Source organism: Megalobrama amblycephala, linkage group LG18 (assembly GCF_018812025.1).
Source record: "Megalobrama amblycephala isolate DHTTF-2021 linkage group LG18, ASM1881202v1, whole genome shotgun sequence".
Classification (NCBI taxonomy): Eukaryota; Metazoa; Chordata; class Actinopteri; order Cypriniformes; family Xenocyprididae; genus Megalobrama; species Megalobrama amblycephala.
The window spans coordinates 8,250,831-8,275,291 of record NC_063061.1 but is presented as its reverse complement, the minus strand read 5'-3'; the positions used below and the strand labels follow the sequence as shown (position 1 = coordinate 8,275,291).

The following is a 24,461-nucleotide window of genomic DNA, read 5'->3' as shown; positions in this document are numbered from 1 at the left end:
GCTGACAGATTTGTTTGAGCAGCGCCCTCTACTGTACAGGCATGAATCTGCAACCCTTTATCAACCTGAGGCTTATTCATTTCACTTTTGGTGTGAAAGGGCCTTTATATTTGCCAAAAGCAGCAAAAAGTAAAGCAAAAGTAATGTAACATTACTTTCCATAACAAGTAATCAAGTAATGAAATTACTTTTTTAGGGAGAAACTCAATATTGTAACATTACATTTAAAAATAACTTCCCCCAACACTGCTGAAATGAAAATAATATTTCCCAATATTACTGTATTTTTGATCAAATGTATGTACCAATAAAAATTATTCCAAACATTTGACAAAACTAATCAGTTCTAAATAAAGTCAACTACTTGGTAAGACAAATCCAGACACACATTGCAGTAAAAAAAAAAAAAAAAAAAGAGATACAACGCCCTCTAGTGGTTCATTCCACTAAAGAACATGCAAGACTCTCACAACCCCAAACACGTTGGATGTTGTGAACAGACTAAAATCGTGCTCCGAGATCTTTAATGGAGAATAAATCAGGCGTTTTCAACAGGGTTCACTGGAATAGCAATCACTTAGAGAGGCATTGCTGATGCTGTAAACAACATGAAAGATGTCAGATACCATAATGTACATTTTCATTATATTCTAATGAGTTACAGATACAGAATATATATTATTCATTACAGTAGTTCATATGGCGCACACATCTTTGAGGTTGTTCTGAACTTTATGCACACATTGTGTCAGGGTTATGAAATATTACAGGACTAACCCGAAATCAAAACATTTCATTACTGTACAAACAACAACGATTACTAAATATGCTTCTGAATATGAAAATGCAATCAGTAAGACTAATGTAGTGAAATGCATAAGTGCATTTATTTGCTTCTGGAAAGCTCATTCTGTTTAGTGAACACTTCAGTAATCGTGTCCCTTGAGAGCGTTGAAACTTCTGTCATCATTCGCTCACTCTTAAGGGTGGATGACAGAGTTCTCATTTTGAGAAAACCATTGGTTTAAGAACTGTTGGTCCAATTTGAGTTGTAACATTCACAGAATGATTTCTGGAAAGCACTAAGGTGACACAGTTCACTTTTCCGCTAAATGAAGGGGAAGAGTCTCTTTTTCAGGATGTAGAGCACGGTAGCCAGAAACAGAGCAAGAGCTAAAAAGATCAGAAGTTTGTCGGTCAGTTCACGGCGATTATATTTCAGGATAAGTTTTCGCCCCAAGTGAATGGTTCCCGTCATGGCCTTAAACTCTTCATTTGTCTCTTGTACAGTTCTTGAGGATGTAGCTGGAAAGAGAGCAAAAACTTAAACTTAAGGATGGTGGAAAAGTAATTTGCCTCCATGAGGTTAAAAGGACACAGTGACATGACCGTTGCAGTTTGGAAATGTTACTTTTCCACTCAGTTTGGACTCGGCGATACCATTACCAGACAATTATTTACATTGCAAAACGGCTTGTTTCCATTAAAAAACAGCCTATATAAACATCCTAAAATATATGTTTACCTTATAGGCAACATTGCATAAATTTGATTTGTTTAAAGCAATTAAAAATACTATTTGGACAGTGGAAAAGATGGAGAATAGCTCTTCTCTGATATGTATTTTATAGAATTACTAAAACAAGGTAAGGATACCAAATGATTTTTAGCAATGTAATGTGGCGGCACAAATTATATTTATAATCTGTATTTTCCTAATGTCTTGTAATGTCATGTTTTCCATGTGAATAATCTTCCTCACTGTCAAATGATGGACTTCAAATTGTTTTAAAATGGCCGTATAACCATTCTCAGATTGATGGCAGCAACAATTGCTTCTCAAAGATCATTGCTGATGTCTTTCCTCCTTGGCATTGTGTTAACACACACCTGAAGGCTACACACACAAGCAAACTGCCAGAACTTCTGCTTTTATAGAGGCGATCACACTTGCTGATGATCAGTTAATCAAAGGCATTTGATTAGCAGGGCCTGACTGATTCTTACCCTATTAATTCCTATGTAAGCAGCAAGGGTGTCCTTAGTTTGTCACACATGGCTTTTCCATTTTGGCCAAGTTTTTGTTAAATAAATAATGGCATGGTTTTATATGTCATGTTTTGTTGCTCATCTGAGGATGTATTCAGCTAATTTTAAGACCTAAATTAAAGGATTAGTCCACTTTTAAATACACTTTTCCTGAAAATTTACTCACCCCCATGTCACAGATGTTCATGTCTTTCTCTCTTGATCGAAAAGAAATGAAGGTTTTTGAGGAAAACATTCCAGGATTTTTCTCCTTACAGTGGATTTCAATGGCTACCAACCGATTGAAGGTCAAAATTACAGTTTCAGTGCAGCTTCAAGGGCTTTAAACGATCATGAGTAATAAGGATCTTATCTAGGTCGATCGTCATTTTCGAAAAAAATACAACCGTTTAAGCTTTATAAACAAAATATCGCCTTGAACATACTTTCCGCTTCCGCATTCTTCATAACGCTTACGCTGAATGTCTACGCCTTCCCTATTCTATTACGGAACGAACGCAGCGCCAGTTGTTTTTTTCCGTACTTGAATAGGGAAGGCGTAGAACATTCAGCGTAAGCATTATGAAGAATGCGGAAGCGGAAAGTACGTTCAAGGCGCTATTTTGTTTATAAAGCTTAAACGGTTGTATTTTTTTCCGAAAATGACCACGATTCGTAGCTAGACCCTTATTTCTCATCTGGTATCGTTTAAAGCCCTTGAAGCTCCTGAAACTGAATTTTGACCTTCAACCTGTTGGTAGCCATTGAAATCCACTGTAAGGAGAAAAATCCTGGAATGTTTTCCTCAAAAACCTTCATTTCTTTTCGACTGAAGAGAGAAAGACATGAACATCTTGGATGACATGGGGGTGAGTAAATTTATCAGGAAAAGTGTATTTAAAAGTGGACTAATCCTTTAAGGTCATGTGATTTCAAAACAGAATAAAATAAACTTTCTCAAACGTGTTTTTAATTTCTTTAGATGTAAAACCTTGTTAATTAGCAACAGCAATAAATCACCCACAACTGACAATTCTGCACAATTTCTACTCATCTGTGGGTGTACTACTCCTTTAATAGATTGATATTATTATATCATGATGGTGGTGATATTAAGACACAATGACCTAGAGCTCGTAGGATTTTTTTTTTTTTTTTTTTTTTTTACCCAGAGTTCCGATGGTCTCCTCGCTCTGCTGCACCTGCTGTGACATCATACGGCTGATGCTCATCAGACTCTCTGTGATGTCACTGGACGTCTGCACCAAACTCTCTTTAGTGGCCTTCCTGAACCCAAAACAACATGGAAAATTCAGTAAAGACGGCTAAAAGAGTACTGGCTAACAGTGTTTGTTCAGTAGTAAAATACTCAAACACAATGAGCCCTATAATACACCCGGCGCAATGCGACGCAAGGCGCAGCGCAAGTGTGTTTGCTAGTTTGCGTCCGGCGCCGTTCGCGTTTTCCCGTTCAGCGCCACATCCTTAAAGGTGCCCTTGATTCAAAAATTGAATTTACCTTGGCATAGTTAAATAACAAGAGTTCAGTACATGGAAAAGACATACAGTGAGTCTCAAACACCATTGTTTCCTCCTTCTTATATAAATCTCATTTGTTTAAAAGACCTCCAAAGAACAGGCGAATCTCAACATAACACCGACTGTTACGTAACAGTCGGGGTGTACGCCCCAATATTTGCATAATGCCAGCCCATGATGTTCCCAACATTATAAAAGGCATTAGACAAGGGCAGCCAGTATTAACGTCTGGATCTGTGCACAGGTGAATCAACAGACTAGGTAAGCAAGAACAACAGCGAAAAATGGCAGATGGAGCAATAATAACTGACATGATCCATGATAGCATGATATTTTTACTGATATTTGTAAATTGTCTTTCTAAATGTTTCGTTAGCATGTTGCTAATGTACTGTTAAATGAGGTTAAAGTTACCATCGTTTCTTACTGTATTCACGGAGACAAGAGCCGTCGCTATTTTCATTTTTTTAAAAATTGCAGTCTGTATAATTCATAAACACAACTTCTTTCTTTATAAATCTCTCCAAAAGCGTAGCATTAGCCGTTAGCCATGGAGGACAGCCTCAAATTCACTCAGAATAAAACTTTAACATCCAAATAAATACTTTACTCACATAATTCGAAGCATGCATGCAGCATGCATGACGAACATCTTGTAAAGATCCATTTGAGGGTTATATTAGCTGTGTGAACTTTGTAAATGCGCTGTAATATAGTCGACAGCTGGTGTGGCAGGGAGCACGCGATTTAAGGGGGCGGCACAGAGTGTAAATCAGTGCATTGTTAATGATGCCCCAAAATAGGCAGTTAAAAAAATTAATTTAAAAAAATCTATGGGGTATTTTGAGCTGAAACTTCACAGACACATTCAGGAGACACCTTAGACTTATATTACATCTTGTGAAAGAACGTTCTTGGGCACCTTTAAATTAGTAAATGCATTTGCGCCAGTTAGTGCGCCCATGAGTGTGCTGGTCTAAAAAAGAGGTGTGTTCAGGTGCATTGCCGGCACATTGCTATTTTAAGGAGCTGAAAATAGACCAACTCAAACCTGGTCTAAAGTCTAAAGTCAATGGCGCAATATTTTTTTGTTAGAGCGCGTTGGTAGAAACTACGCCTCTGGGCGCGTCCACAGTGCGCGTCGACTTTGCTTATTACACACAGGGATGCGCATCACACAAACATGCCAAATATTAAAAACAAAAGGATTACAGTGTAAAAGAATATTATTGTGTAGGCTACATAAATATAAAAAAGTTCAGCTTTTCCGCCAACAAATTCCGCCATGTAAATAGCAATCCGCCATGGCAAGAGCGCATCTCGCTCTTAAAGGGAATGGGAGATGACACTCTGATTGGTTTATTGAATGTTACGCCCATTACTCATTAAGAGAATAGGGACAACCCATTTCAAAAATGCGCCCGGCGCACAGATCGTTTTTCCGTCGTTAAAATAGCATAAGTGGATTTGGACACGCCCTGAGTGCACCTGCGCCGTGCGCTTTACACTTTGTGTTTAGATCGTTAAAATAGGGCCCAATGACTTGATTCTGATTGGTTGAAAATAACTGCCCCTAACAGCAGCATGATTTACCTTTGTCTCACTGTGTCACCTCCTTGAAGCAGTTCATCCTTCTCCAGATTATCAATGGCCAGCTTACAGGCTAGATTTGCCTTCCTCCACGCCGTCTGGTTGCTGAGACATGGGAGAAGTGATATCAGAAGTGATATATCTGACATTGCAATGAAAGTTATTGGTGTAAAAGTGGTGTATTACTGCAGCTTTGAGTCCAAAACAAATTTCCTGAAAAGGACAATAACGTATACTCTAACTCTAACATTCAGCACATAATCAGAAAATAATCAGAGAATATTGTTTTTCTAACCTGAACATCTGCTTCCGATGGCCTTCCGTTTCACTCAAGATAGCTTGCTTATCAGTCTCTCGGTCTTGTTCTTTCGCCATCTGTTCCATGTCCTATCAAAAAAATTTAGTTTTGCTAATATCAGCAATGTTAACCCTGTAAAGCCTGACAAATTAAATATTAATCAGGTTTTTTGTTTGTTTTTTAAATGGAACACTTTATTGGACCTTTAAACAAAATATAAAAAGAGAAAGTTTGTTTTATGTTTTGTATCATATTTGATACATCAGGCTTTTATTGCCCATATAGTACAGTAGTATGATACAGTGAGAATATGGAGCTTATATTCAATGAGGGAAAAAAAAACATCAATTTTATTCAGAGGCTCAAAAGGAGCAAAAAAGTGTTATTTATATGGACAAAAAGTACGATGAAATTATGGCAGCTTGTAATGTAAATCACAGAGTTTTTAAAACAGTATAGCAGACTTCCAATTACGGCCACCAATGTTAAGAAGGCCATTCGCTCGCTTAGAAACAACATGGCACCAGAAATGGATCAAATCCCAGCTAATCTCCAGAAGCCACAGTGATGCAGAAGCTGACCAGCTTGCTGAACGAGTGCTGGCAAGGTGAATGTGCTCCAGTGGATTGGAGAAAGGGTGTAATATGATTAGCTATGTTTCCACCCACCTATTTTATGAGCATTTTGGGATATGCTGGTTGGAAACATGAGAATGCGCATAAAAAAAACATATGCACTCAACTGAGGCGGATATATTTTTTTGTCAGATAAGAAAACATGCGCATAAAACTACAATTGGAAACACATTTACCAAATAAATTCCTCGATGCGCAAAAAAAAAAAAAAAAAAAAAAAATTCTTTGCACAGCATCTCATATAGTCATTCTGAAATGCCAGAGCCAAAGTCTGTCACCAAATTGATTTGGCATAATGACTTCCCAGAAGTCTCTCACATGATTGCATTCCAAAATTCCAAAATACACATTTTATGTGTATTTATTCACATAAAATGTAAATTTCTTGATTTGAAAGTACAAAAATATACTGTTATTAAGAATAAGGATACTCATGGCTATTTAGCTGGTGCTTTTATTACACTTTTGCATTTCAGAAATGTACAGTTCTACAAATCTCTGCTCACCAAGGCTAATTTGCATTTAATTAAAAATTGGCAGTAAAAAACAGTTGTGAAATATTATTACAATTTAAAATAACTGTATACTATTTAAATATATTTGACAAAGTAATTTATTCCTGTGATGCAAAGCTGAATTTTCAGCATCGTTACTCCAGTTTCAGTGTCACATGATCCTTCAGAAATCATTCTAATATGCTGATTTGCTGCTCAATAAACATTTATGTTATTTTCAATGTTGAAAACAGTTGTGTACTTTTTTTTTTTTCAGGATTCCTTGATGAATAGAAAGTTCAAAAGAACAGCATTTATCTGAAATACAAAGCTTTGTAGCATATACACTACCGTTCAAAAGTTTGGGGTCAGTAAAATTGAAAAGAAATTAAAGAAATGAATACTTTTACAGCAAGATGCATTAAATCAATCAAAGTGGCAGTAAAGACATTTATAATGTTACAAAAGATTCAGACATGTTTGTTCTTCAGACATTTCTCTTTAAATACAGTAAGTATCAGCTGTTCGCAAAATTAATTTGGTTTTTGAACAATGAAAATGTGTATAATTTAATTATTTACTCATGGAGCCACACTGAGATCCCCATATCTCTGGGATTGAAACATGTAGAGCCTTAAAACTGAAGATATCAAACGAAAAAAAAATAAATAAATCTAAACTATATTAAGATATCTTTAATACTTCTTGAGTTACAGGCATGCAAACTTAGGGGAAAAAAGCTTGAAAACTGCTTTCTCCCATTTTTGAACTGTCACTGTTGCCATATAATGCAACAAAGATTGACAGAATCAACAGAATTTACTAATAGACACACTACCGGTCAAAAGTTTGGAAACATTACTATTTTTAATGTTTTTGAACGAAGTCTCTTATGCTCATTAGGCAGCATTTATTTCATAATAAATACAACAAAAAAAACAATAATATTGCGAAATGTTATTACAATTTAAAATTATGGTTTTCTATTTTAATATACTTTAAAATATGTTTTTATACCTGTGATCAAAGCTGAATTTTCAGCATCATTACTCCAATCTTTTGTGTCACATGATCCTTCAGAAATCATTCTAATATTCTGATTTAATACAAATGTTGAAAACAGTTGTGTTGCTTAATATATTTTTGGAACCTGTGATACTTTTTTCAGGATTCATTGATGAATAAAAGGTTAAAAAGAACAGCATTTATTAAAAATATAAATCTTTTCTAACAATATAAATCTTTAATATGACTTTTTATCAATTTAACACATCCATGCTGAATAAAAGTATTAATTTCTTTCCAAAAAAAAAGAAAGGAAAAAAAAATTACTGACCCCAAACTTTTGAACGGTAGTGTATTTTAAATAAATGCTGATATTGTTTTTAACTTTTTATTCATCAAAGAATCCTGAAAAAGTATCACAGATTATAAAATAATATTAAGCAGCACAACTGTTTCCAACATTGATAATAAATCAGCATATTACAATGATTTCTGAAGGATTATGTGACTGGAGTAATGATGCTGACAATTCAGCTTTGCATCACAGAAATAAATTATACATTAAAGTATATTAAAATAGAAAACCATAATTTGATATTACTGTTTTTTCTGTATTGTTTGTATATGTTGTATATACTGTATATGTTTCCAAACTTTTGACCGGTAGTGTAGCAATCTCTGTGTAAAATTAAATAATGCTGCTGCCGTCTTTCTAATGTCATTTTTACCCCCAGTAATTTTTTTTTATATTTTGACAACATATGAACAAAATAATAATAATAAAAACGTTTGGTTGATTTAACACTTAATGTTACATATATCAAGTATATTTGCCAATATGCAATGTTTCAAATATTACTTTTTTTGTTAAATGCAAATGAACAACAATGTTTGACAATGAAATGTGCCGGTGTCATTCATACAATTATATAAATACCTGCAAAATGTCAATAATGCAATTATAATCATGATGGATATTATCCAGCTGTCCATCACAAAATGTTACACTGCTAACAATAGTTTAAGCCATAACAGTAACAATAAAACCACAGTAACTGGCACTGGCTACCTTCATTGAAAATAAATAAATAATTAAAATAAATGCAGATCAAAAATACTGCATTATAGATCAATTTTAAATAAATTTGTCAATTATTGAAAAAAATAAAAATAACGCTAAAAATAATAATAATAAAAAAAGATGAAAGTAACGTGGATTCTGGAAGCTTCTTATATTTTGAATTAGTTCTTATATCGTTATTATTGTTATCTGTAGAGTGGTGACAGCAGTTTGTTAGACTGTTACACTCACATCTCTTAATGGTTATATGAATTCATCTTAAAGGTTATATGAAATGACGAATGTACCTGAATCCTCAGTCTTAACTGATTGAACTTTTCCTTCACTGTAGAGTTGAGCTCCATCAGCACCGCCTGTGGCCCACAGCACTCTCTTATGTCCTGACACGAAAAATAAGACTTTTTTGAAACAAGAATTTCGTTTCCATTGATGCTGGCTGAGAAAGGCACGGCAATTATGGCCACGTCTTCGTATTTAGAGAGTTAGTTTCTCGAACAAGATTGACAGCAAGACCCTGGCAGATGTGTTAATGTGAAGAATGAAGTCTACCTGAATAAGAGCTTTAATTTCCAGATCGTATTTGACAATTTCTTGGCCACATATTCGGACGTGTACATCTGAAGACGACGCCATCTTTGTTGTTATACGGTACGTCAGAAGGTCCAAAGGTTAACGCATTTTCACAACGCCTTTTTTCTGGGAACAGAAAGCAATGTGATGCATACATAACACTACTTTATAATACTGTTTTCCTAAAAATGCATTATTTATTTATAAAGGGTTTATTACATTGATATATATATATATATATATATATATATATATATATATATATATATATATATATATATGTATAAAGCATCAGATCATGTGACACTGAAAACTGGAGTAATGGCTGCTGAAAATTCAGCTGTGTCATCACAAGAATAAATTACATTTTAAGATGGAATACCGTAGCCAATTTTGTTATACTGTGCCAAATGTAATGTATGTAGGCTATATTATTTATTTAAAATGAGCTAGTTTGTTTTTGCACAGTTAAAAAATAAGTTCTTAACATTCAAACATACTGTGAAACACAACCAAACTCCACTACTAACTACTGACAGACAAAGTAGGGGAAAGTTTTCTGGTTTCACTTTGACTGAGAAATGCATGACTGCTGCCAGAAGGCATCCAAGAACAGAGTGAGGAAGAGAGAAAGAATTGTAGGAAGAGAAGAGAGGAAGAACAGAACGAGGCAGCAGAGTCAACGGGGCAGTTGTCAACATGGCATTTAATCTAAGCATAAATCTACTGCTTGCATGGTTTAAGTTATGAAAAATATTGCGGTTTAGAAGGCAATCCAGTGAAAACACGCGACAGATGAAGTGCTGCAGTTTCTAATGTTTATTTTGATAGTAAAATCAATAATAGAATTAGACTATCATGGTTACAAGCAGAATTGTGGTACCAACTCTGGGCTGATACAATGCAGACATAATTAAGGATAATACAAAAAATTGAAATCAAATAATAAGAGGCACAATAACACAAACAGACACATTTTGAAGATCAATCACAACTGCTTTTAAGCCTACTTCACATCTGTACACTAACAAGGCTCAATAAACCAAGCTGTTCTCCAACTAGTTGTGCCGAAAAAAACAAAAGAAACAAAAGCGAAAGAAAATGTCGAAACCCAGCACAACACTGAAACATAAATAGAACAACTGTCAAGATATTGTATTTGAACAGGCATATATGTGAACTACAAATATAGACATTGCTAATAGGATCAAGTAACTGTTAGTTTCAGTAGGATACACTTTTGCAAAGTTTTGCTTAAGAATATCACCAAGAGATCTATGACAGAGCACTTAGCAATGAAATACAGCCTTCCTACTGACTAGAACAAACGAACGAACGAAAAAAAAGAAATAAAATAAAGAGAGAGAGAGAGAGAGAGAGAGAGAGAGAGAGAGATTTTACACTTGGGGAGTACACACACAATACTAGCTACTTAAAGATCCCATGCTAAATTATCAAGTAGAATACCATACAACATTAGAAGCACAAGTTCACGTATTGTGTTTTTTTTTTTTTCTTCGTTTTTCGTTCTTTTTCAAAGAACTGACACTTCATGTCAGTCGTTTGTAAATTGAATGTTGCATGGATTTTCAGAACTAAAGAAACGAAAGGAATCGAAACAAAAAGCTTTCGGTGGCCCTGGTTACGTTTTCGCAAACCCGCTTCCAATGTTGAAGGTCAATTTAGTAGTTCGATGCAAATTTGGCAAAGGTTTGGAAGGGAATGTAAATCATTGCAGCGTAATCGTGTAGAAAAGCATGCGATCGGACAGGTGCGAGCGTTCGTCGTCGTCGTCGACCTTTTTGGTAAGGTTAGTTTTTAGGGTCCGTTTGTGATTCGAGAGATCTGGGCCCAACAGTCCAAGTGACCCTACTAGCTTCTCCATGTCTTCCTCAACAGAAAAACAAAAACAAACAAACAGACAGACAATCAAAATAAGCTATCACCGCTACATTAGCACGGCCCTTTTCCCGCCCGACCACTGGTTCGGTCCAAGTCCAATCTGAGCGCCCGCTATGGGGTCGGGTCTTGGCACAGGTGTTGCAGTGGCTTGAGCAGATGTCGTAAGAGCAACTTTATTTCGGAACGGTTTCTAGCGCAAGATTGGGGAGGGAGAAGAGTTCACGGACCTGACCACACATGCCAAGTCATAGCTCTGAGGATGTTCAAGTACATATTTTGAAATTCAGCACCATGGGTGGCGAGACAGGACTCCTACCCAATGTCCACGTTTTTTTGAACCCAATAAAACGAAGAGCTTCTTTCCCCCTTTTGCCGTGAAGGGAGCCATGCAGCGGAAACCACCAGAAGAAGACTCAACTTTTCTCTGAGGGAGTGACTGAGTGCAAGGAAAGCGTACGAATGGGGATGTCCGCCAAGACTTCCCGCCCTCCGCGACTGACTAGGCCGAGCAAAATGCGCACCTCTGCTTGTGTCGTTTTATTTTTTTCGTGTTTGTGTTTGTGGAAAACCTTGATTCTGTTCAATGGAGAACAACTGCTGAAGGCCATTTCAGTTTGTTTGTTTGTCGGAGAATGACTCTGCTCCAGGTCTTAGCCGGCGATCTGAGGAACAGAAGATCCAGAAGAATCGGGAGGCACAATAATCTCGAGGGGACACAATGATAAAGGTTTGACATTGTCTTTGCAAAGCTTCTTCCACTCCGAGGGCTTCTGAAGAATCCACCACTACGTACGTCGAACGTATAAAAGTTACAATGTATCATGTACGAATGCTTCTACCGAATCAAGACGAGGTCAAAACAAAGGCAGATTCAAACTTGCACCAGAACCTAAACAGAAGAAATCTCACATGGTTTATATATATATATATATATATATATAATTGATGATATAAACATTTAAGAAAAAAAAAAAAAAAAAATGAGTCTATGATTGCAGCACTCTTTGGATAGTCTCTCAACCAAAACATACGGGACAAAGTCTTTACGTTTAATCGTATTGGACTCCACTGAAGGAAGACTACATTCATCTTTCAATGAAAACTGTAAGAGGGCAAAGCAGCAACAGTTCTCATCTGAAGCAAGCTCACTGCTCGACACAGCAGGAAAACAAACAAAAGAGAAGGAATTTCAGAGGAAACAATTTAATTCTTGGCATATTGGGCAAAATCTCATTTCTGTAAAAAATGTCAATAGATCAAGTTTGGATTCTCATGTCTGAATAAGGCACCTGATTTTGCAGGCATCATTTCAAAAATAACATGGGAAATTCTGTAAAACCAAGTGCAACGTGGGTCTTTTTCAGCTCGTGGAGAGTGATGGAGGTGATTTACGTCAAAGTATCAAAGGTTCTTTTCCCATTTGTGCTCATTGGTTAGAATAAAGACTGTCTGTCGCAAAAGCTCCATGAATATCAATTTAGCGAGGTTAGCATGCGCAAACAAACATATCCATGGTCTCGAATATCATATGTAAAGGGATCATACAGATTCGTTAATGGAACATTTACGAGCAGCAGCAGGAGTCATGATATGTAGGAATGCATGCTCGAGTTCTGCTGCTAAACCTTGAAACGAGAACACAAGATACAGAGTAACAAAATGCACAGAATTGTAAAATGATTCATCAAGGTCCATTAAACAACAGCACAAAAGCAAAACAAATCTACAACATTCAATAGGTTAAATACATTGGAAAGAGCATGTTTATTTAGCAACAATAAGACAGGCCGCCTTCCGTGAAATGCTATTTCTCAGTTTCGTCACCATGTTGTTTTCCATCGATAAGTACTTTTACAAAACCCATAAATCAGATACAATTGTTAAAAAAAAAGGAAAGGAAAGAAAAGAAAAGAAACACAAGTGCTGTAAACGAAAGCATCATCCTGTCTTTCTACAGAGGAAAACCTGCATAGTGCACCAATAGGAGTAATCTTTCTTGAATATAGCGAACACATATCTACAAAAACCATTGAAAAGGAAAGGTAAATGCTTGTTTGAATGCTCTTGAGTATATACTGTAGCCATTTTAGAAAGAATCCAAAGTGAGTTTGATGAATCCGCTGTATAAATATAGTGGCATAAGATCCATCTCGATAAATAATTGTTTATCATATAAAACCCATTGCTCGTAGCTTGAATGTAACAGGGAATGATCTTTGATTCTCTACACAATTTTACAACATGATTTAGCAGCTTTGCGTCCAAAATTATTGAATCATCAACAATATGCAGACGATGAAAACAATCAATCAATCAATCAATCAATCAATCAATCAATCAAATTGAAATAGCTAGCTTACTCTTTTTTTTTTATTTCAGGATACATTAGCATATCACGGTACGAGCGAATTCTAATAAAATTGCGCAAAAAAAAACAAAAAAAAAAAACAAGCAAACCACGCAAATCGTTCATAAACAGAAAGCTACATTATTTCCCTTTGAAAAAAAAAAAAAAAAAAAAAAAAGAATATGATGCTAAATGTCGGACTATGCAAGAAACATATTTAAACTGCGCAAAAATATATTAAATAGTGAATTATATTTACTTTTTGTGAACTGCTGTTTTTTTTTTTTATGTATTCAATGCATATATCTGTGGTTTTGAAGGCAGAAAAAATTTTCCCCAAGATTATAAAATAAACATAATTCATTCTTATGTGACAGCCCATTATGAAACAAAACAAAACAAACACACATATACAAATGTGTGCGTGTATATGTGTATGTGTTCTTTAAATATCTTTCTTTATATAAAAAGCTTAACAGCAAAAACAAAAACAAAAAAAGAAAGAAAGATAAAATACTGGCTTTAAATAGCAACCTTTTCCTTAACTGTTTGAATGCCACAGAGTCCCCTGGTTAAAACACTAAACAGCACAGCTCACAACATCACGTTGAATGCCAGAGCTTGCGCACTACAATAACCACCAAACGCTCTCAATACAGCAGGCCGTCGACAGAAGGACAACATGCATTTCCATCTCCGTATGCTCATTGTCACTTGCCATCAAGCTTATTTTACAGGACGATCCTTATTTTTTATACGTTCGAGTCATTATCATGACTTTCCTGGAAGCTTTGAGCTGTAGATGGCACAAGAAAGGCCAGTTGTTGTCGCAATAGCAAACGGCTTTGCCGTCTTTTGAGAATAGATGGGCTCTTAAAGACAAAAAAACTAAAAACAAAATAAAGACTAGTCCAATTGATTCCCCATGGCAAATGGAACTGCCTTACAGTACAGCGATTTTATATATATATTTCTTTTTTTTTTTTTTTCTGAGCTACTTTTTCAAATATCTCAGATTTCCCTCAGTAAGTAAAAAATTACTTTAAAAAAATCAATGACAACAATACCAATCTCTGGCCAGAGAGAATGTGTCAACACTGTACATCGACCTGAAGAAAAATCCAAAGCAGAATTTGTATTTTTCCATAGGAAATGTCTACTGAAGGCAAATGAAGATTGTGACGTCAGAGACCTCACGCATACGAATGTCTTTCTCCACTCAAGACCTCTCTGTCACACTGCTCTGGTCAAGATGGCAAAAGTCAAGTACGCACCGCAGCATTCAAACGAGGTCGGTTTAGCAGCAAATGGGAGGGGGGAAGCTTTTTTTGTTGTTGTTTTGTTTTTTCTTTTTGTCTAGACAAAGTGCTTTTGCTTTCTTACATGTAATATAGAACTTATTATACATTTATAGATTTATAGATATATAATATATATATTCCACATTTAGAATAAATCTAAATTCCTTTCTATGTACAAAAAAAAAAAAGGAAAAAAAAAAAAAAGAAGAAGTTACAACACATAATGGACGGAATATATAATCTTTACTATGCTACCAAAAGTAAATACAGAAAAATAGCTTTACAAAACTCTTTCTACCACTTTAGATTTTAAAGGAAAAAATATTCTCCCTTCTTTGATCAAAATGATATTTGAGCAACAACCTTCTCCACAAGCTTCAGCATCAAGAATAAAGTCACTTTTAAAAGGCCTTTGGAAGAGATTTTTCAGATTGAACAAATTTGCAGCAGCTTGAGATTATGGAGGCAGGGAAATCTCACGAAAACTTACTTTAATCATTAAAATGAAGACTAATTTCTCAATTTCTTGATGTAAATTGTAATGGTAATGTGTTGTAGTAAATTTAAATGTACTTTTCTTTTCTTTAATACTGGACTTTTTATCATGAGATTCAGCCGGCAAAGTATATAAGTTATCGTTGTGTTAAATACAATTTAAAAAAAAAATATTTGCAAAGGATCATCTGATTTTCCTTAGCAAGATAAGCGCTTTCAAAAACATTTCAGAAGAGAGATCTGTGGGCAGCGCGGAGAGGAAAGATAAAGGCAATCTCTACAAAAATATACACAATTTCAATATTTCAATGATAAGAGTAAGAAGACACAAGCATAGAAACGTTTCATGCTGAGTAACTTATCGATTCTTAATATCGACGTGTGCATGGATTAATGCTTTTACAAACTATAAACAAGGACTTTGTGTATTTTTGTGTATGCGCTCTCCTCTACAACTATAGCAAGAATAGTAAACTGTTGGTTTTTGTGATCATGTCTTTTTATGGGCAAAACAAAAACATCTGTATAGCTCGACTTTTGAATACGCAACAAAACTGCGTGGAGGGAAACCGAACGGTGGTACAAACATTTCAAGAGAACAAAAAAAGAACAGTACAAAATTCGACGAGGATGCAAATGAACGCTTCTTTCTGCAGAGAATTGGACCCAAGCAAATTTCACAGTTCATTAGAAATCCCTGACCCTACCATTTTTCCTACATTCAATACGGTGTCAGGTAAGCTGTGCAAATCCTTACTTAGACTGGCTAGTTGCCATTTTAAGTTGCATGTGTCTTTGGTACAAAAAACAAAACAATCAAAATATAGTGTGCAAACATCATTTTTGTATTTTCTATGCGAATATTTCTTATAGTACGACACCGCCCACCCCCCATCCCCTCTTAAACGAAGTACCGAAAAAAGACATTTGCCAGAGCCATCTTTTGATACAAAGCACAGACTCTGTGGCATATATATTTTCCATGTTCCTATGTACATTCAGAGTATCTTTAAAGAGCTGAATTACATTACAAACCTCGACTCCCCCCTCGACTACTTGCTTTCTGCAAAATGGTCCATTTGCGCTCTCTATCGAGTTTTATTTTTCCTCAACTCCGCGATTACAAGGCACAATGAATCTTACTTGTATAAAGTACAAATATAAACAAAACCCAATCTGGGAATCAACTTTTTAAGCCCCTTTCGCTGAGAATTCGCAAAACAACATCAAGGGTGATTTGATGCGAGGGCACTTCAACCAAAGTGTAGAAAGGAAAAGGTTTCACCAGTGGATAATAATCATTCCGCCTATTTACAATAAGGGATTTAACTGACCATCTGCTCAAGTCAAAGAAAGAGGAAGGAAAAAACACACACACACACACACACTCTTTCTCTTTCTCTCCAACCTGAGACGATCGCAAGTGTGCGGAAACGGGCGTCGAGGCCCGTTTCCTCACCAACTACTCTCTTGATGCATCTCTGTCCTACATATATACACCGAACTTCAGTAACGTCGCACTACTCTTTGTTGAACATCAGTGTTTGTGTTCTTCCGTATTTGCCTCAGCATTGTTGTTGTTGGTGTATAAAGGTGAAATAGTACATGCCGCGTTCAAAAGCTCGGAAAGTCTGCATTTATACCCTTTTGACTGCTAAATCAAAGGAGCCAATGCCTTCGTAGTTTCTCTGCTCTGCTTTTCAAAACGCTTTATGGGCATTTGACAGATTTAGCTGGATGCAAGAGGAAAATGGCTACAGCAAAGACTGGTGATCATTGTTTAGCTTTTTTTCTCTCTTTATCTCATTTGTTGGAGGTATCTCATATATTGGCTTTTAATATTTTCAACATGGCGGCCTGTTGATTGATACCTGCCACATGCACACATGGTAGGAAACAGACTACTGAGTGCAAAGGTTAACTACTATAGTTTCATTTCCATTGGTGCGCAAGAGGTGAATATATACATACGTATGCACAGACAGGCAGGTGTCGTATGCATGTATTCACTTTCAATGTGAGGATGTGTCTCCAAGTGAAATGGACATGCAGAGTGTCGGGCCGTTACAGTGTGGGACAAGAATGGCGCGGATGGCTTCATGTGTGCTCCGAGGTGCCTGCCGGGGTGGCGTTACACTTTCGATGTGGGCACACGCAACCCCACCAGCCCTCCGGTGGGATCTCCTTTCCCAGTGTTCTCCAGGATCTGATTCACAAAGTCTGAAGTCTGGCCAGCCACTGGTGGCTGCACTGCATGAACAAAGAGAAGCTATTATTTTTTTTCCCCAATAAGAGTATGTAAACATATTGAACTGTTAGGTAAGAATTTCCATTAAAGGATTGGTTCACTTCAGAATTAAAAAGTTCCTGATAATTTATCCAAGATGTTTATGTCTTTCTTTCTTCAGTTGAAAAGAAGTTATGGTTTTTGAGGAAAACATTCCAGGATTTTTCTCCATATAGTGGACTTCAATGGGGTACAACGGGTTGAAGGGCCAAAATGCAGTTTCAATGCAGCTTCAAAGGGCTCTACATGATCCCAGACGAGGAATAAGGGTCTTACCTAGTGAAACGATGCGCCACGCATTACGTAATCATGTTGGAAAGGTCACACGTGATGTAGGCCGAAGTACCACAGTAGGGCGAAAAACTGACCAATCGTTTCACTAGATAAGACACTTATTCCTCGGCTGGGATTGTGTAGAGCCCTTTGAAGCTGCACTGAAACTGTAATTTGGTCCTTCAACCCGTTGAACCCCAGTGAAGTCCACTATATGGAGAAAAATCCTGGAATGTTTTCCTCAAAAACCTTAATTTCTTTTCGACTGAAGAAAGAAAGACAACATCTTGGATGACATGGGGGTGAGTAAATTATCAGGACATTTTAATTCTGAAGCGAACTAATCCTTTAAAACGAGTGCACAGAAAAGACACTAATGCTGCCCCTTAGTGATGTGTCTATGTTTTCAAACCAGGAATTAAAATTGCGGTCACATTTACCGTTTTTCAGCAAATTTTCATGGGTGAAATCCAGCCATTTCAATAGGAATCCACGTGAAATCCATCGGAATGTCACGTGAGGGCGGAAGATTTCCCCACACAGATTTCGCATAGCGTTCAAGTTGGTCACGCAAATTCGCCACGTTGACAAACAGAAAGATGCTTAGTTTTAAAGTGGCTTATGTGTGAGCTGTGCTTCATACATCACTACACTAGTAGTGGACAATGGACCTTTTTTTGCCCTGTGAAATTTTATAGTATTAACACTTCCATACAATTTCAGCAAAGTAATGAAACTGACAAGATTACCATTTCTAAAAACTTTCCTGACGTAGCCGAAGAGTTTTTTTTGTTCGTTACAGGGTGTTTACTTCCCAGCCTTGGGCAAAATATGCTATCAGTTCATGAGCTTCCACCCTGTTCTGTTGTATGGTTTCAGTTTGGTCCAGTAAACTATTTCAGTGATAATGAAAAACATTAATCTTATGTTCTTTTAAAGTTGTTTTGATAACTGCTACAACAGTAGGATGAGGATAAATTTGTGGTGTGGTGATGTGCTCATTGTCCCTAACAAAAAGAAAACAGAGCAAAGCAAAGTGGAGGCTCTTAAAATTCTTGAAGGCACAAGGATTGTAGCTGTTTGAGAGGATGCAGCTTGATCACGCTTGTAAAACATGCAGATTTCTTGCAACGCAGCTTGTAAGATGCATCTAGCTGTTACTAGTGTGCTTGAGGAAAACTTGAAGACAGTCTGTACAAGGTCACACATAATTAGCATTTGCGATGCAGCACATTTTCTTACCTAGGGTATCATCAATGAGTTTATCCAACTTCTCTGTCATGCTTGTTTCTTTGTCATTTGAGATATCCTGAACTCTGTTGACTATCTCTTCTTTGATTGCATTGATCACGAAGAGCAAACGATCTGAAAAAGAAGATAACCATATCTTTGTTTCATTCTTGGCATACATGGATGAATTTGCTTGGTTGTAAGTATGCACAAAAACTTGACAGCCCTGTTTCAAAGGTAAGCAAGGTGGTTGCACTCAAACTGGGGTGCGCTTCCTGAACAACGACATAACTCGCTACTTCACTACCATAGTATGTTGCATCACTGGAGAAATCAACTCGATATTCACGACTGTTTCCCGAAACCATATTGTCGCAAATTTGTTGTTCAACCACTTTGGTTAATGATGTCACGCAGGTGGTGGAGTAATCTTTTCTTCTGGTTGAGATTGAATTAATGCATTTAATTCATTTTGCTTTATTTCCAGATTCAATCATATGCTCGTTCTTATGTACTAGAGCATGTATGCACATGCACATTCAAAATCTGTGCTTTAAATCTCGTCAAACTAAAAGATGTAAATGAAATTTGTATATATTCAAAATGAAAGATATAGATTGAACTGAACTGGATGTCAGCTGTTTATTTTACTCAAGATAATTTATTAAAGGGTTAGTTCACCCAAAAATAAAAATTATCCCCTAATTTACTCACCCTCAAGCCATCCTAGGTGTATATGACTTTCTTCTTTTAACACAATCGTTATATTAAAAGTTATATTAAAAAAATATAATGGCTTTGTAATGGCATTGACTGGCGCTCAAGATTTTGAAGCCCAAAAAAGTGCATCCATCCATCATAAAAGTAATCCATACGACTCCAGGGGGTTAATAAAGGCCTTCTAAAGTGAAGCGATGCATTTTTGTAAGAAAAATATCCATATTTATAACTTTGTAAACTATAATCACTGGCTTCCGGTAAAGGCCATACGCAAGTCGAGTTCCTCTGACTCGACCTATGGCACAGCATGTAGGAGTAGCGTAAGCTTAAAGGGGTGGTTCAATGCGATTTCACTTTTTTAACTTTAGTTAGTGTGTAATGTTGCTGCTTGAGCATAAACAGTATCTGCAAAGTTACAGTGCTGAAAGTTCAATGCAAATGGAGATATTGTCTTTTAAAGTAACGGCAGTTTAATGCCTACAAAAACGACCGGTTTGGACTACAACGAGCTTCTTCCCGGGTTGGTGACATCATAAACCCTGCAAAACACACCCCCGGGAACATGCAACAAAGTGGGCGAGGCCATGTGGCACAGTATAATGGAAGCGGAAGAGTTGTTTACACCGAACGCGAGCTGCGCGACGCGACGTGTCAAAAGATATACAACCCATTATAATCTGTGATATTTTCTACACTGGATGTGGCGCTGAAGACCGCTTCCAGAATCTACACGAGTTCAATGCTGGATTTGCACAAAGGCTTTTACTGAAAGAAGCAGTTCCCACTTTAAAAGCAGAAGCTGCTGTTTATTGGCTTCAAACTGTAAGTACGTTTTATTGTTTGTACATGTCTTTTAAACGTAATGTTATAGTTCTGTTGCTATTTTTAATGCATCAAGGACATATACAAAGAGCAACTCGTTTTTGCTAGCCAGTTAGCTAAGTTCTAGTGCATACTTCTACAACGAATGTCTATGTTCATAGACAAACAGTTGTTCATGCTATAAATTAAACGCTACCTTTACAAAAACATTGCGTATTTCGGAGGGAGTGGCTTCATAGAACCAGGAAATCAAACGAGCCGTTCATATGACAGTGGAAACAGAGGTGTAGAATAAAGGTAAAATATATGAAAAATACAGCGTTTTCAAAAAAACGAAGCATTAAGACATGTTAAACTGTGCCCCTAAAACACAATCAAGCCTAGAAAAAAAACCACTGAACCACCCCTTTAAGTGACAGTAGACATCACTCGCGGTTGAAACAAATAGGGCTGGGCAATAAACTCAAGCTCCTCTTCTCTTATATCAAAATCCTCTTTAAATATTCTTCTTTTAGACTTCTAATTCCTAACCGTTGTTTTGTTTTGCTCCATAGTTGGCTAACAATGCTTTTCGGAATCGCACCCCTGGTAAGCAAAACAGAATCTCGAGACATTCTATAATACACAATCTAAAGCATTTCCTTTAATATTTGATTTCCATGTCAAAATATAATACCATATTCAGTTCCAAGGCCCCATAACTTGACTTTGTTGGCTTCATACTGAGCTTTTTTCTTCAGCCTGCAGGCCCTGGTGGAGAAAACAACCAAAAAGAAGAATTTAAGAAGTGTCATTTCATCTGCATACTTACCTGTTTACAATATTTCCCTCTTCACTGATAAAGTTACTATTTAAGTTAGTATTTATGGTGCACTGCATTTTAGAATTTTATTCATTAACCGTCCACAATACAGTTTGACCAGTCTATCTATGCTGGTTTAGCATTGCACAAGAATAAATTTAAGAGAAAACACTGGGATGTTGGCTTTGAGAAATGAAAGCAGTAGTAGTTCAAATAGCAAGATTTACCTGGATGCAAGCTTGTTCTTCTCCTTGCGAGACCGAGGCCGAGCAGTTAGGGGTAATTCACTAACGGGCGTCAGGTCACTGATAACTTTATTGAGCTTCCGGAGTTCATTGCCAATCTGAAGCAGTTTTCGTGGGTTTGGAGTAAGATCTTCCACATCCGTCCGCCGCGATTTCTTCAATGTGTATTTTCCTAAACAAGTTGGTCAAGCATTGGCAATTAATATATCAGGCTTGAGATATTGCAACATGTTCAAAATGATTGCCAGTCTTTCCAAAATTTTGTAAAAGCTTTAAATATTGTGAACTGCTGTGATTATAATCTGTAGCATAAACTGAATAGCCACTGTTTGTCTATAATTGTAAAGAGGGAACCTATGAGATGGACAGAAAATATCTCACCATGGTGCAGGCCATTCTTTTGGTACATGTTGCTGGGAAGGGTGTCTCGGTCCCACTCGGAGGGTTTCAGCATGCGCTCCTGTTTGGATGGGATGATCTGCTCACTATACTCCCAAAAGTATCTACGCTTTCCCCTCTTCCTGGAAATCCCAGCTGTCAGGCCTTTGACATCATCAACCATATCAGTGTCACATCCTGTTTAAAAGAGAGGATGGTAATGAGAGGAAGAAAGAGAGAAACAATGATCTTTTCCTAACATGCATTTATAGAATCGCAAATGCATAATCCTAAATTTTTAAGAAAAATATGAGCGCTGACACTTCTGGTACTTGCTGTTACGTACCATTATTTCAGTAATGCTACAATTTTCGAATACAGTCCAGTCGTTAAATATTAACTTCAACAGAAAATCATAACGCAATAGGTGAAATTACAATGTTTACAAACAAAATGTTTGAAGAGCAACCAGAAAATAAGCTTTTTTTAAAAAAATTCACACTTCATTTAATTTGAGCTGACAAGCAAACAAAACAGAGGTCCAGCGAGTGCCGTTTCAAATAATTTTTTCCGACAGGTGGAAATTTGGTTCTCTTCAGTTTCCAACAGAACGGGTGGATGAGGACACACTTAGGGTTTGACACAAATTATGATACTTCAACAACCTCTTTCTGAAAGGTTTCAGGCTTCTTAGCTAGAGTCACTAGTTTTTACCAAGGCATCATCCAAACCCTAAAATTGCAAACTGCTGTAATTAATCATATAATATTGTCAAAAGTGTAAGTAAATTGTGCATACTGCATGCTTGCAGAGTATTCATTTTATATAACCCATAGGTATCATTTTAAAACAACAAATTATAATAAATAAATAATTACTACTTTCCATAGACATCAAATATGGTAAACAGACAATCAAATGTGCTTGCTTAACATGTAAGTGCCAATGAGGTTTGTTCTTAAGCATCAAGTACGGTTGAGCTTCAGTTTATCATATTTAAAGGGTTAGTTCACCCAAAAAAAATTCTGTCATTAATTACTCACCCTCATGTCGCTCCAAACCCGTAAGCCCTTTGTTCATCTTCAGAACACAAATTAAGATATTTTCGATGAAATCCAAGGTTTTTTATCTCCCATAGAAAGCACCGAAATTACCACATTCAAGGTCCAGAAAAGTAGTAAAAACATCATTAAAATAGTCAACTTAAAAACAGTGGATTTTAACAATGGTGAATAAAAGACTTTATTCAAAAATGTCTTCTCTACCCTGTCATTCTCCTATGCAAATTCTCCTAAACTGTGTAGGAGAATGACAGGGAAGAGAAGAAATTGTTGAATAAAGATGTTATTTGTTTTTTTGCACAAAAAGTATTCTCATCACTTCATAACATTAAGGTTATACTGTAGTCACGTTGACTATTTTAATGATGTCTTTACTACTTTTCTGGAACTTGAATGTGGTAATTTTGTTGCTTTCTATGGGAGATAAAAAACCTCTTGGATTTCATCAAAAATATCTTCATTTGTTTTCTGAAGATGAACGAAGGTTTTACAGGTTTGGAACGACATGAGGGTGAATAATTAATGACAGAAATTTCATTTTTGGGTGAACTAACCCTTTAATAATGTGCACTATGTATGTGCGTTGATCAGTGTTTATATGTGAATAAAAGCATAAATTAAATCTGTTCATCATATAAGGCGATCACTTTCAATCGAGGGACAGAAATCTCTCAGGTTTAAATTACAATATTTTAATGAAACACATGAACGAAAGTCCTATGGGTTTGGAACAACATGAGGGTGAACAACTGAGGACAGAATTTTCATTTTTGGGTGAACTATCCTTTTAAGTAGGTACACAGAAACACACATTTTTACAAAATGCTTTAATTATTAACTCCATAATGCTGCTCAAAAAAAAAAAAAAAACAACAAAAGAATTTGTGCCTTTAAGAACCTTTACGTGAATATGCATGATACCAAGGTCATGGGTTCGATTCCCAGGGAAAGCAAGAATTGATCAAATGTTTACCTTAAATGCAATGTAAGTGACTTTGAATAAAAGCATCTGCCAAATGCATAAATGTAAAGGTAACGTATAACAAAGTATTGGGTAAGATCAACTGTTACTTTCACTTCCCGTGGGTTATCTTCACACAGCCTTACAATGCAATTTTCCAAGTAGCTAAATGTCCTAAAATGAACTTCCCAAATATAGTTGAGAGCAATGACATTCTAGGAGAATGAACGCGATACAGACTTAGTCAGGTTAGACACCATATTAAATTTAGCGTGGATGAAAACAAGGCTGTGAGTAATAGACAGTCTTTACAATGGCAAGCACTGTATAAAAGTCCTAGATCACTTAATATTCACAACTCTCAAAATGCTTTTATGGAGTTTTTTTCTTTTCGAAA

At 36.3% G+C, this 24,461-nt stretch overlaps 2 protein-coding genes across 4 annotated transcripts in view; both read right to left on the bottom strand.

Moving 5' to 3' along the window:
- Nucleotides 1–507: 507 nt before the first annotated feature.
- bnip1b (BCL2 interacting protein 1b) lies at nucleotides 508–19,197 on the bottom strand. Of its 3 annotated transcripts, none has more exons than XM_048166816.1 (7): nucleotides 19,088–19,197; nucleotides 9,220–9,366; nucleotides 8,958–9,050; nucleotides 5,453–5,544; nucleotides 5,161–5,262; nucleotides 3,197–3,315; nucleotides 508–1,305 (listed from the first exon to the last, which is right to left on the bottom strand). In XM_048166816.1, the coding sequence occupies exons 2-7, from the start codon at nucleotides 9,301–9,303 to the stop codon at nucleotides 1,109–1,111; spliced, it is 687 nt and encodes a 228-aa protein (XP_048022773.1). In that variant the 5' UTR covers nucleotides 9,304–9,366; nucleotides 19,088–19,197; the 3' UTR covers nucleotides 508–1,108. The 3 variants fall into 3 exon arrangements, with proteins under 3 accessions (XP_048022773.1, XP_048022772.1, XP_048022774.1); XM_048166815.1 differs by lacking the exon at nucleotides 19,088–19,197 and adding an exon at nucleotides 17,257–17,418; XM_048166817.1 differs by lacking the exon at nucleotides 19,088–19,197 and adding an exon at nucleotides 17,296–17,410.
- Nucleotides 17,417–24,461, bottom strand: part of crebrf (creb3 regulatory factor) — a 27,653-nt gene continuing 20,608 nt past the window's right edge. Inside the window, exons 5-9 of the mRNA XM_048167247.1 lie at nucleotides 22,019–22,240; nucleotides 21,647–21,836; nucleotides 21,294–21,367; nucleotides 19,088–19,210; nucleotides 17,417–17,535 (exon numbers count right to left, since the gene is read on the bottom strand). Coding sequence (XP_048023204.1) covers nucleotides 17,417–17,535; nucleotides 19,088–19,210; nucleotides 21,294–21,367; nucleotides 21,647–21,836; nucleotides 22,019–22,240 — 728 coding nt within the window. The remainder of the gene's footprint in view (nucleotides 17,536–19,087; nucleotides 19,211–21,293; nucleotides 21,368–21,646; nucleotides 21,837–22,018; nucleotides 22,241–24,461) is intronic.

Bases quoted from the DNA above. Each gene is read 5' to 3' on its own strand.
- bnip1b (XM_048166816.1), bottom strand. From the start codon at position 9,303: ATGGCGTCGTCTTCAGATGTACACGTCCGAATATGTGGCCAAGAAATT. The intron at 5,263-5,452 runs GTTAGAAAAACA...CCCATGTCTCAG, and splicing joins CATCGGAAGCAGATGTTCAG to CAACCAGACGGCGTGGAGGA. The intron at 3,316-5,160 runs GTAAATCATGCT...TTTTGGGTTCAG, and splicing joins GGTGACACAGTGAGACAAAG to GAAGGCCACTAAAGAGAGTT.